Source organism: Argopecten irradians, chromosome 12 (assembly GCF_041381155.1).
Source record: "Argopecten irradians isolate NY chromosome 12, Ai_NY, whole genome shotgun sequence".
In the NCBI taxonomy this organism is placed as follows: Eukaryota; Metazoa; Mollusca; class Bivalvia; order Pectinida; family Pectinidae; genus Argopecten; species Argopecten irradians.
In genome coordinates, this window is record NC_091145.1 from 7894904 (window position 1) to 7919241 (window position 24338).

Below are 24338 nucleotides of genomic sequence, written 5' to 3' on the forward strand. Positions count from 1 at the left end.
AGCATTTTATTAACTTTATTAAATCAATGAAAATGGTTGATATCACATCCAAATGAACGACAAGATAACATATAATTTAACTTTTCGATAAAATAATACTTAAAGCGTTTCCCCGTCTTAACTTAGTTACAGTTTCAGTATTGTGACCACTTACATTGAAACATCCTGACAGTAATGATAGTACATTGTATTACCACATTGTATATCCTAAACCAAGTAGCTCCAAAAAATATTCGTATGTCATATGACACGTCTCCTGTTTATATACCAGTTCGAAATATAAACCCAAAAAACAAATGCACAATGGAACATATCGTCCGATTTCATCTGAATATATATGTTGGAACCAGATAAGATGTTAAGTTCGGTGATATTTTCCCTGAAACAAACTCCATACACTACATTTATATACAGAAACATCAGATTCCTTACATATGATATGAGACGAAATAAAAAGCTTAAGTTAGTAAAGTCTTTCGTTATCACAGTTTCCTTGCTCGTGTAAACATGCTTTAAAATCCTTGGCTACCCAAGAGAGGTCAAAAGCAAACGTTGTCTCTTTTCCCCTCAATTCACTGTTTTGTTTTCTCCACTACATAAGTAACAATCTTCCCCGCCTTTTTTAATTTTACTCCAATTGGAACTAGTCAACCTTCCGCAGAGCATTAAACTTCATTTGGTGTTGAAGGATCAGAATTGCTTTGCATCACAACTGCGTTAGGGTGGCGCCCTATTAAAAGGAAACATAAAAACGTCATAATTACGTGTTAATGATGATTTTAATGGCATTGATGTGATCCTTATATGAATATAAACTTTAGTGTTCTTAGTGTGGGAGGAAACCGGAGTGCCCGGAGAAAACCCACGTAATCGTGCAGGTGACCCCTGACCTTTTCACGTCCATGCCGGGGATCAAACCCCGACCGGCTAGGTAAAAGCCGATCACTCTTGTGCTCCTTATCTAGAAACCAATTGGAAAATCAAGGTTTTGGAATTGGAGTAATGAATTCAATTCAATTCATGACTTGTACTTTTGATTACATTTTTTTTTTTTGTTTCTTTCATTTGATGTCGTGAAAGGAAATGTCAGGGTAAGAAATTGAAGAAATATCCGGAGACAGACCACCGACCTCCTAGGTTGATACCTGGTATCTGCCCCACATGAGAATGAAACTCACCACCTGGGCAGGAAGGGCTTGCTGTAATGAACCTGTTTGCTACTAGGGCTCCTTTTTAAATATCTAGATATATCTTAGGATATTCTAAAGCTTTGTCAATACTAATATATATAACGTGTATTGTGACTTTGTATTACTATCGATACTTATACACTCTTTCTTTTGTCAGTATACTTACTGCAAGCACATTGCACCGGGCACATTTCGCTGAGTATCTCCCTGTCAAATTGGCAATCTTCCTCTGTGATTTCAGAGCATATGTCCCAGTCAACATACATTTCTGGGTTCACACAGTCTTCTGCAAAACATGGATACACTCTTCCTATTGTATTACTTTAACTTGCTTTATTTAAGTATTAATGTCACTAATTTTTAACTTCATTGGGGTGTGAAAGAGTATTTATCATAATTCGCCTGATATCCAGTGATTTCGCCCGTGTAATATTTCATATGTCACTAGTGTTATATGACTTAGATCGATTTTCATTGGCTGAAAATTCATTGTGACGTCAGACAGAAAAAAATACGTCAGAAAAAATGGCATGAATTCAAGATAACGAGTACCGCGGGCCAAAGTGGCGGCCTCTGCTGGATATTCGGAATTCATTTTGACGTAATGTCTTAATTAAGAAGGTATTTGTAGTTATGTGATAAAAAACTATCTTAAATTTGTGTTCATTTCATATGTATCACTCGTGTAAGATCCTATATTTGCTTGAAAACACATTGTCAATTGGTTACTGACATATTCTACATGTAGCGCTAACGCGCTTTGTAGAATATGTCTCCCCAATTGCGTTCATACCGCCTTTAACAGAATTGAAACATCGTTCAATCTCTGTATGAAGAAAAATAAGTAAAAAAACCAAATAAGTATGAAGAAAAATAAGTAAAAAAACCAAATAAGAATTAATTATCTTTGACAGAAGACTTGCAATCTGGTTAAAATACAGAAAAGGAGACAGTGTAAGGATGTGTATTTTAATCATAGTGACCTGGTTCGAGTTTCTACAAAAGGAACAATCACTCCGCAAAGGGAAGATATCTTTTAAAATTTTCGCCACAGAAGTAAAACATGATACAATGTAACTGAAACTTTAGCTAGAAACATATCTCGACGGATAAATTTTTTAGATGTATAGTAAGCCGTTTCAGATACATACCGTCGCAATTTGGTCCTAATCCGTATGAACAAGAACATGAACACGTCCTGTTGTTTAGTGTTCCGACTCCAATGTTGTGTTTATTGCACGTCTTTCGGCAGTCTATAACAAAGATAAAATGTCAATGCCATTACATTGTACTATCAGTGTTGTGATACAGGACAGGAAGAATAGAGAAATTTGCGCTATGAAATTAGAATATTCAGATAACGGTGTACAAATTAGCAAAATTGACTTCTCATATTTAATGTTAATTTTATTAATACCGTTTTATAAGAAGTTTGTATAGTTGATATTTTCTGAACAGAACGATTAATTGAAGGATCGAACAAACGTTATTTTATCTGTCAATGGATGAACCAAAACCAAAGTACATAGAGTAAAATCGATGTTAGGACAGAATAAAAGAAAAGAAAATCATTAAATAATCCATTTGATCCAAAAAAATGTACTTACCACATTGCGAATCACTTAGTGTGCATGGAACTGCAAGATATATGTACATCATAATTAGAACAGAATATTACGATTCATTTATATTGTGATCACCAAACAATGTTTAATTGGTTACTTAATTGATTAGTAAGTTGGTTGATTATATCAATATCCTATTAACAGACAAAAATGACATATCTAATAATGTTGCTAGTCAGTTATTATGGACCTCAGACGCTGATCTACCCCTAACAAAGTAATAAATGTATGTGAACTCATAATAGTCATGTATGGAGTTTTTTCTGACGTTTGTAGCTGTTACATTGACGGGAGTAAAATCGCACGCTTTTAATATAATTCTTAGAATAACAACGGAGGAAGGAGACCCTTATTATGCTTTGATGTTTGCAAACATAGTTGTCGAACTCAATCACATATTCGATCCCTGATCGGTCTCCGTACGTATAAGCTAACAAGCCAGCTCTTTACGCCCATTCTGTTTTACTAGCCAAGGAATATTAGCACATAAGTTCATCATGCATTCCAAAAATACATTACTATGTATTTGATTTCATAACAAAATTGATTTTCCGATCGATTGATTGATTTAAACATTGGAAAATCTGAGTTCAATAGCAGAATATTTAGTTTTATCAAAACATTTAAAAGTCAATCTGAATTTCATATGTACACCTACTCATACAACTTACCACATAGACCCCGGTCACAGAATGACGCGTCGCCATCACACTTGGTGCACGGAGGTCCAGATTTATAGAAAGGCACGATAGCATCCGCGCTACAACAGATTCAATATTGTATGATAAATCAACTGAGTCACTTTATATAAGTTTTAAGAAATGGCCAATAACTCTTTTCACACTTGAGCAATTGTCATAGCGCATCACCGTCTATTATAATTTTACATATCACAAGTTGCTATATCCGTTACCAAGGAAACATAATAAAAACTGTATTTTTTTATAAAAAAAATAGATATTATCAAGTTACTGTACCATGGACACTGCTGAAAAGGGATTTTGAAAGATGACAAATGACATTATAATATTTATTTTAAAACCGAATAATATTTAGTTGCCTTTGATTGACATGGTAGACCAATGAAATGATATACACATTTTTACGAAAGAGTCATTTTTGATGGCGGATAATGTGTAACATTTTATTCAAATTTATCAATTCTTGTTAATTCTAAGGATGTTTATATTGAAAAATAAAATGTCATTTTAACAATACCTAATAGCAGCTTATGAACATATCTCAAATTGCAGATGCGAGCCTTACATTGCAATTAAAAATTGGTTTACAGTGTCCGTTGTGAGGCTAAATCTGGGTTTTATCCCCTGATCAAGACACATTTTATTCTGTAGAAGTTGCAGGTTTGCTCTTGCTGGGCACAAAGCATAAATGGATTGGGACGACTGGTTAACATGTTGTCTGGATAATATGACTGTATTGCACTGTTCATGTTTCTTATGATATATTTTAACACTTTAGTACTATCAAAAGGAGCAAGACTTACGATCACTATCGCAAGGAAACACAACACGATAATACCGCAGTCTCCCAAAAATACGGGGATTCGCACATTAAGAACTGATTGCACACGGGAAAGCTGTCTGTAATGACCTTAGCTGTTAATAGGACATGAAGCATTAACGTGTTATACATACCATTCAAGAGTAGTCGATATAATAATATTTATTTCTTTTTACGGAAACCATATATGAAGGATGCGAATAATTATGTTTTTAATTTTAATAATTATACTGAGAATTTAAGAATTTTCTCTTGTCAGCATCCCCATGGAGAGCGAAGACCCAATTCTATTTTTACCGATTCTAAAGCATTCTATAACCTCGTTGCCATTGTCAATTTGATTTTAATTAGTATATTTTAACTGCGTAATTGTATTCGAATTTAAATCGCTGGCAGTCATACATTTTTTCCTGTCGCTTGGATTAACAATGGTTAACAATATGATTTGTCTTGGTTAGACTCCAATGCCTCAGTTGAGGCATCATAAAATGATAACATAATTATGAAATAAAACCTTAAATTATCTGAACTAGAAGTTTGTCATGTATTGATCGATGATCTGAAAGATTCTTAATGTCTCAAAATTACAAACCTGCCACCATATTTGCAAACCAGCAAGTTAATGTGAGTATTTCTAAAGCGACAACGGTCCGTAAAGGCACACCCCACGGTTCTGTGTCGAGCATGTAACATCTAAAAAAAAGAGACAAAACATATGAACATATAATGCTAAAAATGGAACAAAAATATGTCCTTAAAATTTACAACTCTCTGATTCTGACACATTTGACTTTTTATGATTGTTAAACATAAATATTACATGAGCGTGATAACTTCTCCGAAAGATCATCCACTTCACAGCGTTTCGAAACCAGTGGATGTTGTTTAGTTTGACCATAAATTAGATTCGTTCTACTTGAATCGAATTGCAGACCTATTCAGATAAAGTATGACATGCAAAATTAGTTTCTCTCGTGTAGCCAGAAAAAGGTGTGAATTTACGCATCAATTTCTCTGACCTTTACTTTAGTTTTTAAATATGCAATCTAGAGGCTAAGCCTGAGTGGATTTCACGGTTAGTATGGACAAGTGATTACTCAATGTGATAAACTTTCCATTGATAATTGCATGTATGTATTATATTCTATTCTTATATTGACATTTTGTACATCAAAATATTTGATGGCACCAAAGGAAAATAAAATCTGTATATCGCTAATAATTAATAGATAAATAAAATAACATTATTCTCACCGTCAAAAACTTCTTGCAGTGTTGAATGTTAATGCAACTCTCGATCTGTGGGATGAAATATCGACTTTCCGATATCCACGATCGTATGATATCGGTTATATTTCCATTAGAGCTTATACCAATGTTTGTATGTGTATTAAAGGAATCACTTGGTGGCGTTACAGCTAATGCACAATCAAGCGAGATAAGAGCTTGGAGTTGTAGATCACTGGACCATTCCTTAAATAAACATTGAATAAAATTAACAAATCATCGATATTACAAAACCCCTCATACATATATTTTCGCTTGGTCAGCTTTCAGACTTTTCTCCCAAAACACGCACCACGCACTTGATACATAATACACAGCCCATACATGGAAGGCCGTCCTTACACGAACCTGGCTGTTAATAAAACGCTTTTTACTTAAACAAAAAAAATCACAGTGTTATAATTATCATACTCTGTTTAACTTGTCTTGTTACTTACAAAGTATATGTAACAAGTTCTTAAGATGACAGAAAACACTTACCATTTTTTTCATATTTGCTGCAAACGAGCCGTAAAACCCATTTGCGAAATTTCTTCTGAAGTCATTGTGCGTTTGCAAAATTCTATCAATATCCATTGCATCAAGGCCATCATATGCTAAACTCGTGAGTATGTAAACTGAAAAAAAATGAATCAAACATGATATAACGACAGCAGTTAAGCACCTGTAGGTGAACTGCGTATAATATTTTGACATTTTAAAGATACATAGATAAAATTAAAGAGCCAAAAGTTCCCATCAAGTATAGGTCGTTAAACCTACAAACCGAATGATGAAGATCAAACTCTTTATAGTGACATTCAATTGACATATTTACGAAAATAGAAAATACAATTTATAAAATCAAGGACTTCGTTGATTCTAAAACAGGATAATTATGACCACGCAATGAACAAATTCAGAATTATGGGATTAATATATTTGCACCCCCGCCGACAGAAGATTTAAGAGTATATCAAGTAAGACATGGGATTGGTTTACAACACAACGTCCTCAGGTACCGCCGCATGTTTCTGTGAGCAGAAGAAAGTATTGGCGAGGCAAGTAGATAATCAATCAATGAATCTGTAGAATAACATACGGTATATGGTCGTTTAACAAATCTTTAGGATAGGCCTACGTGATACTGAAATTGACACTGGAAGTCGTCCAAGATGTGTTATACCGCAATTAAGAATATAAATATCATGCATTCACGTACAAATAAAAGTGACCGTGGTTGCATTTCTTTTTTGCCGGACGTTTGAACTAAATATGGAATGGATTCTCAAAAATAGGTCATCGTGTAGAGATCAGTCTTGATTTTAAAATGGAGTAAAATTGTGATTAGCATAACCACGTTTTGAAGACCTTGACCCCAGGCAATTAATTACTCTAACTGCACATCAAGAGTGTATAAAACTGATCATTGTCCTTTGCTTAAATTTAGACGTATGCTTTAAAACATCCCTTATCCAGCATTTGTTACTAATTAGGTTAAAACTATAATGAATTATAAAATATAAAAAAATATAAGGAGTGTTCGATATTGAATAACTCTTGACGTCTGATATCATCTACTTAAATGCTGCTTAAATTAATTCTGTGGTTTTAATTTCATTTTAATATAATTGTTTTCTTGGAGGAATATATAATCCTCATGAAAGATGTTGATCAAATGCAGTTCAATATTTCAGAATCATGCATAATAAAAAATATTTATTTCCCTCGATAAGTAGATGTTGATATCGCATATAGCAGGTTTTTAATGCTTTAATACATTTAAGTTACAACCCATCGCTACAGTTTTGATATTTATCACATGTCACAATTCGATATAAACATAAACACTATTTATGAGCAATATCATATCACTTATATCGTTAAATTTAAAGCTTGAAAAAAGTATCTTTTATATCTTACCTGCGCGAATCACGCTCATTTTGGTTTAATCCCTGTGTTAAAATAACGAGAATATCATCAAATATCCTCGGCATGAATGACACGATTTCCAAGACACAGCTTTGTGACGTGCCATTTATACTGGAGATAGCGGTATTATTACGTGGGTGGATAGGTCTGCCTGAGCATACAAGTCACTACAGGCACAAATGGTCGCCAATTCTATAGACAGCATTGATGCCCAATTAGCGTGTCGAGATGAAAGTCGACGACAAATCACATGTTTATATATCCCTTGTGTAAAAGCTCAGTATAAAAGTGTTAAAATCGAATAAGGTGACATCTCGAAACTAATTTCAATTAGCTTCTATTTGATCAATAATGACAATTTTCTATTATAGATATTTTTTCTGCGATAATTTATCTGTATCATCTCTGACACTATCAATTACAATATCAACAAAATATTTTAATAAGAACATTAAACTGTCAGGGGATTGTTCGCTATGTGCTACACAGATGGAATCAATGTTTGAATAATGAGAGTGAAATATAGCATGGTAAAAGCTATAAAGTTTTTAATGTAATCACTTAATTGCTTAAAGTATACATCACGTGGATACACCTCGCACAACATACATGCTACACACCGCATACATGGGAGTCCGTTCTTACATGACTATAGCTGTTGATAGGACGTTAATAAATCAAGCAAACAAACAAATCACACGGATACAACTCGTTGATAATGAATCAACAAAGCGATTACTTAGGCCATAAATACGCCTGTTTAGGGTTATATTCGCAAAAAAAAAGATCAGTGGGTCGTGATTGGCTTTTTTGTTTGTCTTTCATTCTAAAGAAATGGTCGGAACTGGAGTCTGAGATCGAAATCCCGACTTTTGGGGGGGGGGGGGGTTTTGTACAAAAGTGGGGAAAATTTGGGTCGGTCGGGTAACCCCACGTTTATTAGCATTTTGTTGTTTTATTATCTAACAGCAAGGGGGTAGCAACTTTTGTATCATCTCAACTTTCAAGAAAGGCTATATAAAAGATTACGCCTTTACTATCTTCCATGCAACTGTCTTACTCTTTTGTCATTGTTTGACATTTCCTTCCCTTACATGATTCTTTGTTTAATTTCCAATTTGCGTAACAAGCCATTTTTTGCCAGATATTGTAACTTTATGTAATGGGTATTCTTCTTCCGGTTTCGTCGATTTAAGAGATGTTCTGTTTTGGAGTATTTGTGCGCGCTTATCGGCGTTATCCGACCATGTGTAACTATCAATATGGTTTATTAGACATTGATACATCATAGATTGAAGTATATCACTCACTTCATCTCGAGTATTTGTAAACTTAATGTCTATCGTAGAATGTGATCGATTTCAAAATAAACCTTCTTCGATAAATCTTTTTTTTTTTTTTTTTTTTTTTGGAGGGGGCGGGGGTGTTCAACAAAAACCGGTAAGTATGACTTTTGAAAGGTTAAACATTATGTCCATGGTTTAATATCATTGTAAAGTAATTAAGACGCGGGGAATATTAAAATGAATTTCGGTAAAAGTGCTTTAATCGTGTCTTTAGCTATCGACTTTTCATTTTTGAAAATGTTATCTGTTAACAAAACCTGCATTAAAACATAAATGATTATTTCCATTCCATGCTACAACTTCACAACCATTTCACGCAACTTCACAAATTTTTCTGTATATATTAGGTGAATGCCCTATATTTGTGCGCTTTGATAATGACGATATACGTTGATGTGGAGGAACACGTCTGGGGTAGCCTTGTTATTTCCTCGAGGCCGAAAAGCAAATAATTGTTTTCTGGTGATGCAATTCTAGGAATAGCGACAGATACTTTAACATCGGTATAATAACTACGTTTTATAATTTCTCATTTCCTTGTTTTGGTAGATTGTGATAAAGTATATCGCACGCACATTTATGAACTATTATGGAATAAAGCTGTGGTGATACGCGACCTCTTGTAAAGATGAGTATTTTGCAGGAGTGTACAGTATGTATTAAAACAACATGACGTAGTGTATATCGCGACACATGCTGATATTCACCGGTGGCTATGGGTTATGTTAACAAAGGTGAGGTGGGGTCAAAAGTTAAGAATAAAGAAAATAGAGAGCCCTGCATGTAGGGCTTTAAAATCGTACCTGTTGCCATTATTGCATGGTCGTCAAAGGCGACAAAATTTAGGATATTTTCTTTCTTCCTAACGACTACCTTAACACCATCTCACTTTTGGCCGTCGGTTGAGCACTTACCCCCTGTGATGTACGCTCTGGGTTTGTTCCCTGGATGAGGCACACCAGAGTCCATAAATGTGGTAGTTTCTGCTCCTGCTAAGCGCTCATCATTAAGGGTGTGAAACGACTGGTTGACAGTATAATGTGACAGGGTAGGGTACGTTGCTAGGTGTCTTAGGCGGCATGCTTCAGTGATATATCACTATAAAAATGGTAAGAGTTCCTCTAATCACGAAGACATACAATGTACGATGAATATACCGTAGTCGCCCAAAACACTCACCACACACTCCATACAGACTACATACCGCACACATTGGATGCCGTACATATATGACCCGGGCTGTTAATAGGATGTTAATTAATCAAACAAACAAAAATAAGATTCTACATATAGTCACAATAGGGGCAGCAGATACCATTCCAATACCCTACCTGATAGGAAGGATATGGAAACTTTACCTGAGGCTCAAAAAGTCTAGTAATACTCAAGGCTTTGTGCTCAAAAAGAGTACCCCTCTCTTGCATATCCATATATGATAGAGTTACATCTTCATCAATTGATTCCATGCATAGATATTATCATTAGAGATATCCCAGCAGTTTTATCGCCAATAACTTCTTATAAAACTGCACTTTCTTCAAAAATGAAAACTACACGACACTTTTAATGGAATCCCACTGTTAGATTACAACTCATACTTTCTATTTGCGGAATTTATCACTTTCGTTGATTAAAACAAATTATGTAATCAATGTGAACATCACGTCGAGTGTGCCTTTAAAAACTCATAGTCTACCAATATTTTCTCGTTAATGTCTATATATAAATAATACATATAAACTTTAGTTATTTTACATCAAGTACGAAACAAGTTATAACTTATGCAAATCACTCTCGATGACCCGGATGTAAGCGCGCGAGGGATCTTAGTATGGGAGGAAAGCGGAGTGCCCAGTGAAATCCCACGTGATCGGGCAGGTGACCCCTAGCCTTTTCACGTCCGTGCCGAGGATCGAACCTAGGCCGGCTAGGTGAAAGGCTAGTGGCTTATCCACTACACAACCCGATCACCCAATCTATATATCTCCGCATCGACGTTATGATGTTTGTTAGTGGAGCAACGTCAAGAACACTTCTTCATCACCACCAATGACAAGAAAGATAAAAATATTGAAAAATATGTGTAGAATATACGTACCTGGCCTACTATACCTTTCGGTCTGGTACGAAATGGTCTCTACAGTGTATATGTTGTAGTGAAGCACTGCCTCAGAAAATCCCCCGGGCACAATTTTCTTTACTTTTATGCAGGTTTCCAATTATTTTAAGCATGTGTTTATATATTATTTTTGTCCAAAAGAAACATAACAACCATTCTTAATATCTACTTTACAACTCATAAGACGTCAAATTCATAATTTGTAGACTTGCCGTATAATTTCCCATAGAAGACCATCATACAGCTGTATTTATGTGTGAAAAAAATAATGTCTCGCTGTGAATTTGACATTTTATACAGCTCAGTAGGTAAGTGATATCAAACAAGTAAGATATGCATACATACGTTTTAATACATTATCTGTCTTAAGGTCTTTTGAGCTACAATATTGCAGCTATGAAATGTGAAAAGTGAAGACGCCCTATATGGAACTAATGCGACTTGGCTTCACCGTCCAGCCTTACGTCAATTAAAGCACTTTTGTTTGATTTATTATGTGTAGCATCCAAAAAAAAGCCATGTCCATTTAAGGACAGTAGGAAGCTGTGGTACATTTCTGTTGTTTCCCCTTGTAACGGTGGGTCACTTGCCCTTTTTATATCTCACTGATGCATGCCGCCAAAGATATCAATGACATCGGGCAAACCAGGAGCACAAACTGCCAGTTTTATAGACAATTATGCTTCTGAACCTGTCCGCGCTCTTGAACTCAAAGTCTTCTTCAGAACGAGTAGTGTTCAATTCAAGGCCAAAATCTATTTTGAATTATGACTAAGCCGTCCAAGTCTCAAAAAATAGACGGAAGATTTTTACGTCGTTCAAGAAAGCCCCATAAAACCGTATTATATATTAATAATTTGGTGTATATTCAGTGTAGTAAATAATTTATTGCATTTTACTGATATACTGGTATATACAATGTACATATTTGTTCGCCGGCTATAAACCATATAAGATAATAATTGTAAATCGCTCTCGGGTAATTATTTTCTTGTACGAAGAAACCTTTATTCACCACTCGTAAAAGGCAATAAATGTGTATTATAAACATTTGAGGTAACGGCGAATATAATATGAGGACTTGTTAAGAATATAAGTCTAAGACCAATTAGAGATACCCCCTTTCTTAAATGAACATTGACTTGTTAGAACACCTATTCTTATTCTTAAATGCCAGTAGGAGTGCCGTTCTACTGATTACTACATGTATTTCACCCAATGACAATTGTTTGTTTGATTCATTAACCTGATGTTGACAGCCAAGGTCATGTAAAGACGGTTTCCCATGTATGCAGTGTGATGTGTGTATGAACTGCGAGTGTGTTTTGGGAGACTGCGGTATATTCGTGTTGTGTCTTCTTGTAGAGAAGAACTTTTCCCCTTTTATAATGTTATATATATCACTGAAGCATCCTGCCAAATACATCATATCAAGGAAAACACCAAACCCGGTCACATTATACTGACACGGGCGAATCAATCGTCCCACTCCCTGTGTACTGAGCGCTAAGCAGGAGTAGAACCTACCACTTTTACAGACTATAGTGTTTAGCCTCCGCTTAATGTTCCAGGTATATTTCTATTATATTCTATTATACTATCATATTCTACTATATTCTTCTATTGATGCTTAAGACAATTCTAATCGAAATAATGCTATGTTCAGAAATGTCTTTTATTTTCTGCGTTAATAACTTCTTCCTAATATTTATTTTAAAACTGCCTAACGTTTCATCTGAGGTGGGGCTTCGTTCCTGAGAAGTGTGTTTTAGGTTTTGTTACGTCATACGTCAAATTGTACATTGATTTTTTGCATCTATTAAAGATGCTCCACCGCCGACAGAGTATAAACGATGTTCATTATTTGAACAATAATTTGTGCTAATTACCACAAAGTCATATAAAATTATTTATTTTAATTTTGGTGCATCGAAATCAGTAGTTCATTCATAGTAGGATATAATGCTACAGATTTTTTCGGGATGCAATTAATTATTTTCAACATTTTTATCTCAAAGTAAAATTAGAAGCTCAAACTTGAAAGGTGGTAATGGTGTAAAGTAAGTAACTTTTGCAACTGAAAAAATACTAAATCGTCTGTTTCTGTTTTTGAAAGAGGAAAAATACTTGTTTTTCCTCGGTGGAGCATCTTTAAATAAGGAAATAAATAAAAGTCCAGAAATGGGGAAATTGTTCGTTGTAGGTATATTGTGACCAGGTGAGGTATGTTTTTTTTCAATTCTTTCCAGACATTATGCTTCCATGCACTATAAAATAAAATGGGCAATAGTTCCCTCTACCATTAAGGGATAATACACTAACACACACAAGCACTATACGCAAAGCCTTGCTTCTTACTAGTTGTATATATGATGTTGACAATAGCCAATCGATTCATATCGACAAGCGGTGATAAGCTTTAGGTTTGATGAAAGCGATAGTCGTTGTAAAACGTGTAGGAGTAAGGAAATAAAGCGTTGATCTTTCAATTGTCTCGGTATCTCTGTAATTTTTGTATATAATGTACCTGTAATATTAGGTTTTATGAATTTTCTTTATTGACTGCTAGCTTCGATGATATATATAATTGATAGACAGCAGATGATTTTACCTACAGTGTATACTGACATACTAAGATAGGCCTGCATTGTAGCATAGGTAATAACAGAGCGAATTGTATACGTCAGACATCAGGCTAATTAACACACAGGATGTACTTTAATAATAGCATTAACTAATCATCAATTATTTATCAATTCCATAGAGTATTCCCGGTATCAGACGGTGGTATTCATAGTTTTGTGTTCACAGACTCGTTTCCAGATATAAGCGGTCAAAGAGTATTTTACATTGACTAAAATGTACATGCATAATTCACCTAAAAACTGAAAAAAGTGTCAATTTGGTTATTTGTAACGTTCTAAATCGAAAAAATATTTTGACCGCAGTATGATCAGAGTCCAGATGGAAAACTGGTAGCCAAAGAAACGAGCGCACCAGTGTCACCCACGTAAAACGAGAGATAAGTTCCCCGAGATTAAAATGTCTGAGGGCGAACTGGACCATGCTACCCCCATTAGTTTACTACTGGTATCACCACCATCCTACCTCCTCAATTGCTATAAAACGGTAGGTACCTCCGGACATATGGTACCATGGGGGCAGGGGGAAAGATTATTTGGTAACGACAGAAACAATATTGCTGCTGCCAAATAACCAACAGCCTGCTGTAAGGTTATAGCAGGGGGCGAGCGTTAGCGGTTGCACGCTTCTGAACGGACATGAACGGAGCCCTGTATAGGGATTTTTTTTAAATACATATTTATTTCAATAATAGTTTTAAAACAAATGCGCGGGAGACCACCATGTCGAGTGCGCGTCCGAGCACCCGCTTCCTTTCAGTAAATTTCTTGACACACGAGTGTTCTGAACATGCCTCTGGTATAAGTATATAGCCCGATCGATCAGCCCGTGTCTCTTCTATGTCTCAGTCTCAGTCTGAGTTTCGCCTTTTCCTAATATCTACCATCGATGTAACATTATTACCACGCTTTACAACATATATAAGGCAGAACGAATTGTTTATGTCGGATAACAAGGCTAATTAACATACAGGATTTATATTATATCAAAGACTTATTATTGAGGATTTTTAAACTCCATTGAATCTTTCCTAAATAGGACGTTGATATTATTAATTTTCTGTTCGCCAACTCGATTCCTGACAGTAGCGGTCAATGTACACATTATACTAATTAATCAGCGGAACAAACGGATGAACGCTGAACTCACAGTTTAAGAGTATTTTGCATTCCTGTATAACATGAAATATTTATGAAATCTTTCATCTGAGTACTATTGTAATTTTATGAAGAGACATGTACATGGTTGACCTGTGGTATGGTGATCACAATAATATACACAAGATTCAATGTGTGAATTCTCTTTCTTTCATAATGTTCCACAAGCAAAACGACAATTTCAAAACAACCAACATTTTACGCTATTCAATCTACCATTGCTATTCCAAATGTCTACATAAATATGAATATCATTTTCATGTACATCAGAATCACGTAGGTTTCATAAAGATACAGTCTGAAATATAAATTAAGAAAGGTTATTCAAAACGATCTGCGGTATATTAGTAGATGCAATGTTAAACGCAATGCTGAAAAATGTGTTATGTGTGCGAATGAGTGTATGCGGTGAACGCGCCTTGTGTCTCCTTATGAAAGAGACTTTTTCAACACTTAATAGTATGATCTCGCTGAAGTATTTGGGTAAAGTATCCAAATAGCACACACCGACTCGGGCACATTATGGTCTCACCGGGCAACGTGTTAAGATACAAATTGTAAATAATTGCAGTAAGCGGTTATTTTCCTAATGCGTGTACTTGTGATGTCAAGTGTTATTAGGGTAAATTGAAGAATTTTATATTTTGACAAATACTATCTGCCGAATACTATATCACATACACAGTGTTCACAATATACTAAGAATGAGTCAGCACAATATGTTTACAATGTTTACTGAGCTATTGATAGCAATAGAAATTTCATATGAATCTGATAGACGCTACTCTTATAGATATCACGACAACAATTAAGCGGGTATACCCAGTATAATACTATTATGGGTACAGATGTGAATAATATCGCAAAATCATATTGGTGGAAAATTGTTTTAAAAGACATAAACGCGAAATTAAAGCGTTGCGAAAATAAGTTGGGCGAATCGTATTTTTTCGATATCCGCGACTTGGGCATTTAAAGAGAGTCATTCCAAGGATCACGTGTAATTTTCTTTAAAAAAAATATAAATATGTAGTAGGTTTTAGTTTTTTATTATCAAATATCCAAAAAGTATATATACATTTTAAATAACTACTCGTCATACTTTTTCTAATACCAAAATGATAAATTGAAACCATAAATACTGTATGCTAATCCGAAATTAAATATTGATACTGTATAGTTGTATATTCACGGGGTTTTTAATCTCGCTAAACTCCGAGCTTTAATAAGTCGGTGATTTTTTTCCAAATTCATATTCTTACATTTCAAATCATGTCATGTAAATGATGCTTTAAATACAACAAATATTGTTCGCGAAGTTAGATCACCGCAATATGTAACAACTATACAGTTTTGAATATGACCAGTTATTAAGTGTTTGGCATCATCGCAATGAGATTCTCATCATCCCTGATAGTAAAGAATTATATATATATATAGTGTATATCATATTTATACATGTCATGAGAAATAAAATAAAGAGATTTCTCAATATTGTATACAATACATTGGAATGTAGGTTAAAGTGATACTTGAGTCGAGATAACGTTACAGTATTAAGTTGAGTACTTCTGCCGGCTATATAGAGGTAGGGAAAATCGCAAAGCAAATAAAAGCATAGTAAAGAGTCTTGAGATTTGAAATCGCACTCAGAACATAGTACTTTTCCAATCGATTATGATCATGATTTTAGAACATTATAGGATAATATAGGAAGAAATAAAATTATTATTCTCATAAGTAGAATAATTTTCATCCTGTATTATATATTTATATTAGATATATATACCATATTATATTTCCAAATGAATTACGAAATTAATATCCTCAAAATTGAAACAATATTATATGTCATTAGTTGTCATACCTCATCGTCAGTTCCTTACAAGGATAGCCATTGAACTCATTCTTATATCGGATTTCAATAATAATATATATACATTACAATATTTTGTTAAGGAAATGAAATGAAACGCCAGATACCAACTCGGCATCTGTAATACGCATATCTGTCATTTGACGGATACAGGACTTGTGGCCTTTCCTTCATAACAGAGCACACTTATCCTCTGCTATCGTCAGTGGGCGCGTGCGTGCGTGCTATCTATCGAGGTAGAATTACAGTTCGCCTCTGTCAAATGATTCACCTGTGTCCATCATTGATATTAGGTCGTATCCTTCTCGAGCGTAATCTTTCAAGAAGTCCCATATTTCTGTTTCTACGACGCCGGTGGCGATGGGTCAAGTGATTATTTGAGTGCAGACTAGACCCTGACTCCTGTTGACAAGAACATGATGTTGGGACAGTTTTCGTCACGTGATGGGTCATCCAGTTATTGTGATTTTGGTTATAACATTGCAAACGGACACGCCTTTCCACAGTTCTCATCGCGTGGCAAACGTTATCATTTTCACCCGAACAGTGACCTTCGCAAACGAAAGCCAGTACCATTTTTGGCTGACAGTTTTCTCTTTGAATCAACTCTCTTACTGGCCGTCTCCTGCATGCTTCACCCATTGTCACCATCAATATAAATACTGCCACCAGTTGTTGCATCACCATCTCGGAATATATCTTTAACCTGTGACAAACATATATAAACATGTATACTTCATCAGGGCAGGTTATGTTATAACATCCAAGTATATAATTATAAACGTGATTCTTTCCTTTTTGTCCCAAAACAAAGATTTTGAAAACATAGTTGGCATTGTCCTTATATCATTTTGTAATTTCGTGTAGTTCTAGTTGCGTTATCAAACAAGAATATGTGATGCAATGCATCATTAAGAGAGCATAACTTGTCAAAACCGGCAAATGTATATACTCATCTATTCCGGCATTATTGAATGGCATTTCCCTTCACAGTTTAAAGTAATTTGAACCTGTATCAGCCGGAAACCATTACTATATCGGCCAAATATGTTGTTATCGGTAGCATCTGGTTTCGACGAGTTACACTGAATCGATATAGTACAATTTATCTACAACTAGGGTAAATGTATGTAAATTTGATGGCAAATGTAACTGAAACACAATTTGATATTGCAGACATTTAAATCATATTTAAGAATAGTATGCACGTATAGTTAGTTATTTTCGCGGAGAGACATTTTAATTAACAGTATTACCCTAAATACGTTATTACGTTTTTCAATATTGTTTATCATAATGATCATAGCTAAATGTATTCCCCGCGAATAAAAGTAACTATATAGAACTTTTTTATATTATATAGCTTTCTGACACATTTTGTGTAGCACTGTACATAGCTTGATTATACAGTTAGCTATTAAAACTAAACATAATGAGTTTCAAACTTACCTTAGTTAGTTATTTGATGAAGTACAGCTTTTCTTTTTGGATCCCCAATTACATCTGCCTTAGGAAACACGGGAGTGTGTTTTTATTTGTGAATTGAAGGTTAAGTGTTCGATAACTAGCACCAATGAGATTTCTTCACCTTTCTGTACTGATATTTAGCGGTTATCTATAATCAGGACAGAAACTGGAGTAGTTTACTCCAGTTCATGGCGCTACGCGGTCGGCCATCACAGCGATAACCCGATCTATCTGTGGTAACAGTGAAGTAGTAGCCTTCATTTAAAGGGAAATCACATTCCCTGATGAAAACACCTTTCAGTGTGGTTTTACCTGTTTATTGGGTATTTTCTTGTGTGTAAAGTTACATGTGCCGTAACAGGGCAGAATTTTGACATGTTATTTTTTCTTCAGTAATTGATTGAAAATCATAAGGTTTGATAAATTAAGCGGTGAAAAATCATTCAAATTGACAGATAATAGTGTACCTTACAAATGTTAGGTAGAACACAAAATATTAAAGTAAAATTCTTGTTTTTATGGTTTTCGTATGTTTTGATGAAAAGATACGTGCAAAAATCACTTTAAAATTACTAATAGCAATGCAAAATGTAGAATGGAATAGTAGACTACACTTTGGAATAGTCATTTCAATGCACAAAAGAACTTATTATTCTGAATTTTCAATGCACTAAAAAACTTATTATTCTGAATTTTGGCAATACTACGAAAAATCGTTTTCAGCTCTTATTTGTATATTCAAAACTAAATCTATGCATTTTAAAGATTGTAGTTCTCAAAATGTTAGTAATTTTTGGTTGTGAATAACATACAGTTAGGCCTTAAATATTTCCCTCGTTTAATTTTCTTTAAATTTGCTCACTCAAAGATTGCTAAATACACTGTTTATTCAGGCTTTTATTTGAAATTTGACCGAGTGGTTTTGGAAATATTGTAATCTCAATAACCCTAATTTACCGTCTGTTTTTCTCAAAATACAATTTTTCACATATATTTTCAAAGCTTTGTAATTGACTGAAATATTACAAACAACACCATTTTAAATCCTTTATATGTAAGTTTGTATGGCTATCAATGAACTCACTGTCGTTTCCACTCTTAAAAATACTATAATTGTGATTTTTTACGCGAATGCGTATAAATGATGCCTTTTGACCATTTTTTGCATTTGAATTTCAACTGAAATACCTAATTTCAAAAAATTGTGTCGTTTAATTTTTTTTTTTTCCACATAATTAGACAGTTGTTTTGGTTACGACTAAAGAATACAAAAAATGACGCATTTTTTGAGTAATTAGCCTTTCTATACCCCTATCCCCTAAAAAATTACTTTTTCACAATTACATAATAAGACCAAAATCGAGCGGTATTTTTATGAAGTACATCTTATTTATCCAACATTATAAAATGTAAGAGTCTGATAATATAAATTATTATAACTGTTAATTTTATGTCACGATGTCACTGATTCGATGTTATACAAGGCTAAGAAATGGCACAAATAAGCCATTATTTGCCTGGATATAATATCTGAAAAATGATTATGGAAAATGCTGTGTTAAGTTTCCATTTCAATTACCCTTTAGATAATCCACGATCTTATATTGTTTTAGCGGGGATTTTTTTTACCAAAACTTATCCTTCCATCATCAAGATATCTTAGCTTCAATAGTCGTATGAGGCAGATATTCAAGCATAAATTTGAATTTGGCGTCAAAATTGTAGTCATGAAAAGCGTCTACGTGACAACGATCGAAGTTGATTAATAGAATCTTACATGGGTCTGTGAAGTGGACAGGGATATCTCAACCCGAGTGAAAGATTTTTGCCGGTCAACCCGAGGCTTGCGGAGCATAGCATTGCAGAAAAATGATGAAATTCCACTTGGTTTCCAGCTTTACATCGCGCCATTATCGCAGAAACGTCGTTATGCGTCAAAATTGATGACGTCATGTACAATGTGTGCCGCATGTATTGATGACGTCACGTTATTGTCTAGCGCGTGTGAGCTGTCTTACACCCACTGTGTAAGATAGAGATATATTTTCCCTAGCAACCACGGGATATCCCTGTGAAGTATGGAAGAAAACTATCTGATCAAAAAATGTCATCAATCAATGTCATCATACAAACTGTATGTCTTTATCTTTTTACGAATATCTGCATATCTAATGCATGTAGATATATATTTAAAAGTAAACTAAAACAGATTTTTGGATCCTCAAGATTACCTGTACTGTACTGTACTGTAAGTGTATGCCTAAGAAAACAAATCTTATTCTGAATCCTCGATCTACGTTCAGCTGATTACTATAGACAGGAAAATAATTAGTCTATGCTTACATGTACATGTTTAGTTTCTTTATCACAGAGATAATTCTGTTGTTGACACTAGCTTACATGTGCTTTTTCGTAAGATAGTATTTGATAGTATTTGATCAACTGAATCATAGTACTTCCATGCATTTTCTCAAAACAGGAAATACATGTATCATCTAATACAGGAGTTACGTCTTATCGTACATGTATACAGAAAATGGAGGTTTTTTTCCCGAACGTGTAAGTGCTTATCGAAGATTATGTTGGATAAATATGGTACATGTAGACATCTACATACGCAATGTTCATGAAATATACTAGGTTGTACAAATTGAACAAAAAGCAGGGGTGGGGCGATGGAGAAATGAAAATATTTCTGTATCTGTAGTTTTATACTAGAGGATTACTCGGCAAAATTGGAATATCTTGATTTAAGTATGTATCTTCCTTAAAACACATACATGTACATGTATATTAAGCGTTAAATATTCACAGTTTAACGGAGAGGAACAGAAAATGTTTTAATCACTTGATTGTCATGAAATCTCATTTTATTCAGAACAAGACCGTATCGGCATATATCAATCCGTTGTATAAGTTATGTAATTTGCTTCTCAACAGATACATGTAGCTTCATGTTAAATTAGCATAGCCAAATTCAAAGATCTGTCAGCATTAATGTTTCTAGTTTGTCGAAGCCAGGTCCTACACTTACCGTACAAACTTTGATTTTCACCCGGTATCAAGCTTTCGACAATATCGACAAATACGCCGTTTATCGACTATACTATCCTGATTTTAACGTTAAACGGTAAGATATTGACTGATCGCTATTCTTCATAATCTTAGTCACAAAAGAGTTTTCATGTGCAGTTCCGAATGCACTCATTGACCCCAGGAGGTCCGAGCGAATGGCGCATTCGACATCATTTTAAAGTCCTTTAAAGCCCTTCATGACTCGTGAGTATGAAATAACGGCACATATGACGAAGTCTAAGTCTGTTCCTTACCTTAGGTAACTAGTAAAACATTACGGCTATTATAGAAAAAAACTAATAATTTTATCGTGTGTGAAATATAAAAAACGAAAACCATAGATTCATTATAATCTATGTTTAGTTATCTCTTTATAGTATAAATTCACCTTATTTACTGAAATGTCATAAATCTTATTTCATCCTGGCAATAGTAAGGCACAATTTCGGAGTCAATGGTCAGCCGTTCATCTCGACTTCCTTAGCAGAAGAAGGTAAAACAGAATGATTGACGTTCGGGATCACAACATGCCATAAAACCTCGGCAAGCCTTGGGGTTAACTATCCTTCATATCCACATATGAATGAGCTTATGATAATATATCATAACATCTTTCATAAGAACACCCGCAGCAGAAACAACGGTTCTCCAAGAGCGGTATTGTACATAATGTCAAAGGTTCCTTTACCCCGTAATGATGTCGTTCAATACCTTACAATATATGTGTGATTATTTAATGAGACTTGACAAGCAATATATTGATGTTAATATCATTAATTATTTAGTGAGAGGTAGCAGCTGTCGTATATGTTTAGACTCGAAGCTATTATAACAACGTATCAACTGATTTGGCGATAGGGAACGGCTTGTATTTGTTCAGAAGTATCAAACATGGACAAAAGATGCGAGCTTGTTACTGAATGTGTGAAAGTGGGTGCAACCTTCCCTGAGGTAGGCGGTAATTAATCTGTTATGTGTATGTCTATATTTTAATGTCGGATTCATTACTGACGTCCGCATGATATTTCCATTATTCTAGTTTCCGTATTATTCAAAGAGATCGACCATCGGCTTGATAAAACCATGAACAGTGATGGGATACAACTTCTTTGCGTAGAGTGATATCTACGCTTGCAGGCGAACGCGTATTATCTAACAAACAGCGATGTTTCCAAATATACAGATTGGGAGGAAATCAAATGAGGTATAATGGGAAATTCGGTAAATTGAAAAAAATGGAGTAGATTAATACAATTTCAATAATTTATATATAAATAAAATCTAGCGGAAAACTATCACTTCCTTAACAGATCCTCATTGTTCATTGTTACAAATGTAACCTGAGGCAAATACTTTTGAGGGGGATATCATATTGAGCTTCGGTTTTCACGATGTAATTTTCTATATTTTTTTAGTGAAGTATTCCTGTTTCTTTAACGAAATGAGACCTTCTGATTTTGTTATCATTTCTTTAAATTATGGAAATCATCCAATTTGAACAACAACTCGGTGGCTAAATTAAATACCGTCATTACTCATGGTGCGATACCATATATGAATTGAGTGTTGCTATATCATAAGTAGAACCAATGAATTTGGAATGTCATCCCTTAACCATTAACAACATATGCCCACCGATGATTTATACGCAAATTTTCATTCCTGGTCATTATGGCGTTTTCTTTGTTATCCGTTGACAAAGATAATGACATTTGATGCTTTGAAAACAAACACGTGTTATAATTGTATATGCTATCATTTAAAACCCCTATATAGAATTTGCAGCTAAATCGGTGGACGTCTTGATTTCCCAAATCAGAATCTTCCCCATGCTTCCATGGCAACTGTGATGAAAACGTTTAATGTGGACTATAATTGACATTCAGATATATTACTAGTGACTAAGCATGAACAAAAATGATCAGAATGCTAATGAGTTGTTGGCCTTTATACCAAACCTTTGTAATAGTATCATAAAATTGCTGTAAAAAATATCTACACACACATCTGTATCATTATACGCGTAGTTCCCAACATTATTTTTTTTCAAATAGGTCTGGTGCACAATTTAGTTATAAAAAAGATAATTTACAACGGCACACAGACAGGCAGACTTGGAGATTCAAGAATACATACTATCCTATTTACTTTCATTTCTCATATATAATATGTATATATCTGTTAATATGGAAATATATTCAAAATACCACATTTTTACCTTGTTTTCAGCTCTACGGATTCTAAACTGTTCCACTGAACTCCTTATGAATCTGTAGACATATAACTAACATACCATATCCTCCCAAAATATAGACATGCATACGTGCAACACATTACATACAGGCGGGGAGGCCGTTCTAAATTGGGCATTTAGTGTATCTTCAGCCATTTCTTATGTCTATTTTTTTTTCTAATTTGTAAGTTCAAAACCTTTAAGTTAGTTCTGATGGTTTTAAGGCACCGACACACTTTTACATTTATCGTCAGTTTCTCACTGTTATAGATAATTCTCTGAGTAAGAAGTAAATTGAAATTTATATGAACTTATAACATTGCAATGATTTTTAAATTATTATAAAATTCACATCGGTGTTATATAGATATATGTATATCGTGTTTTTGGTTGTTGTTTTTTTCAAAACCTATAATTAAAATGTCGAGGGGTATATGTTTATATCGAATATATTTTAGACCTTTTGTGGAAGAATTATGAGGTATTCCCGAGTGTAATCTTGCACCCGTCATGGTGAACTGCAAACGTAAAGCATGACTTTGATAATTGTTTACTTACATATGTACTCGGAGATCTCATAGCCCAATTTTGTTGATTTTATCAATGCCATCTTAACGTTTTGTGTCACTATAGGTGTTTATTTCGTAGTGCTGTGACGTGGCTCTGAAAAACTTAAATTGCCGGTTTGGTTGTAAACCACAATAATGCGTAGAAGTGTTGTATGGGAGATATTCGGGAGAATAGAATAACACTGTTCCAATACGGTAATCAATGAGGATTTAGGCTTCTATATATGGTCTCGATCACGATAAGATTCCACTTGGAAAGATAGGGATAGTGTTCCATCCATAGCATTGTGCTATCTCTCCTAGTCAAATATGGTGTCTG

The 24338-nt window shown here is 34.4% G+C and overlaps 1 protein-coding gene across 2 annotated transcripts; it reads right to left on the reverse strand.

The window, feature by feature from the left end:
* On the reverse strand, positions 1-24135 carry LOC138336693 (cysteine-rich venom protein pseudechetoxin-like). 2 transcript variants are annotated; one of them, XM_069286238.1, is made up of 9 exons: positions 24009-24135; positions 6104-6240; positions 5591-5809; positions 4929-5029; positions 3487-3575; positions 2798-2827; positions 2342-2443; positions 1357-1476; positions 1-730 (listed from the first exon to the last, which is right to left on the reverse strand). In XM_069286238.1, exons 1-9 carry the CDS (start codon positions 24058-24060, stop codon positions 666-668), a joined length of 915 nt encoding a protein of 304 aa, XP_069142339.1. In that variant the 5' UTR covers positions 24061-24135; the 3' UTR covers positions 1-665. The 2 variants fall into 2 exon arrangements, with proteins under 2 accessions (XP_069142339.1, XP_069142340.1); XM_069286239.1 differs by lacking the exon at positions 24009-24135 and adding an exon at positions 7526-7681.
* Between the last annotated feature and the right edge of the window lie 203 nt (positions 24136-24338).

Coding starts and splice junctions, on each gene's coding strand:
- LOC138336693 (XM_069286238.1), bottom strand. CDS start 24,060: ATGGCATTGATAAAATCAACAAAATTGGGCTATGAGATCTCCGAGTAC. Junction 6,241..24,008: donor TGAGATCTCCGAGTACATAT/GTAAGTAAACAA, acceptor ATTTTTTTTCAG/TTTACATACTCACGAGTTTA. Junction 1,477..2,341: donor ATTAGGACCAAATTGCGACG/GTATGTATCTGA, acceptor CATGTTTTGCAG/AAGACTGTGTGAACCCAGAA.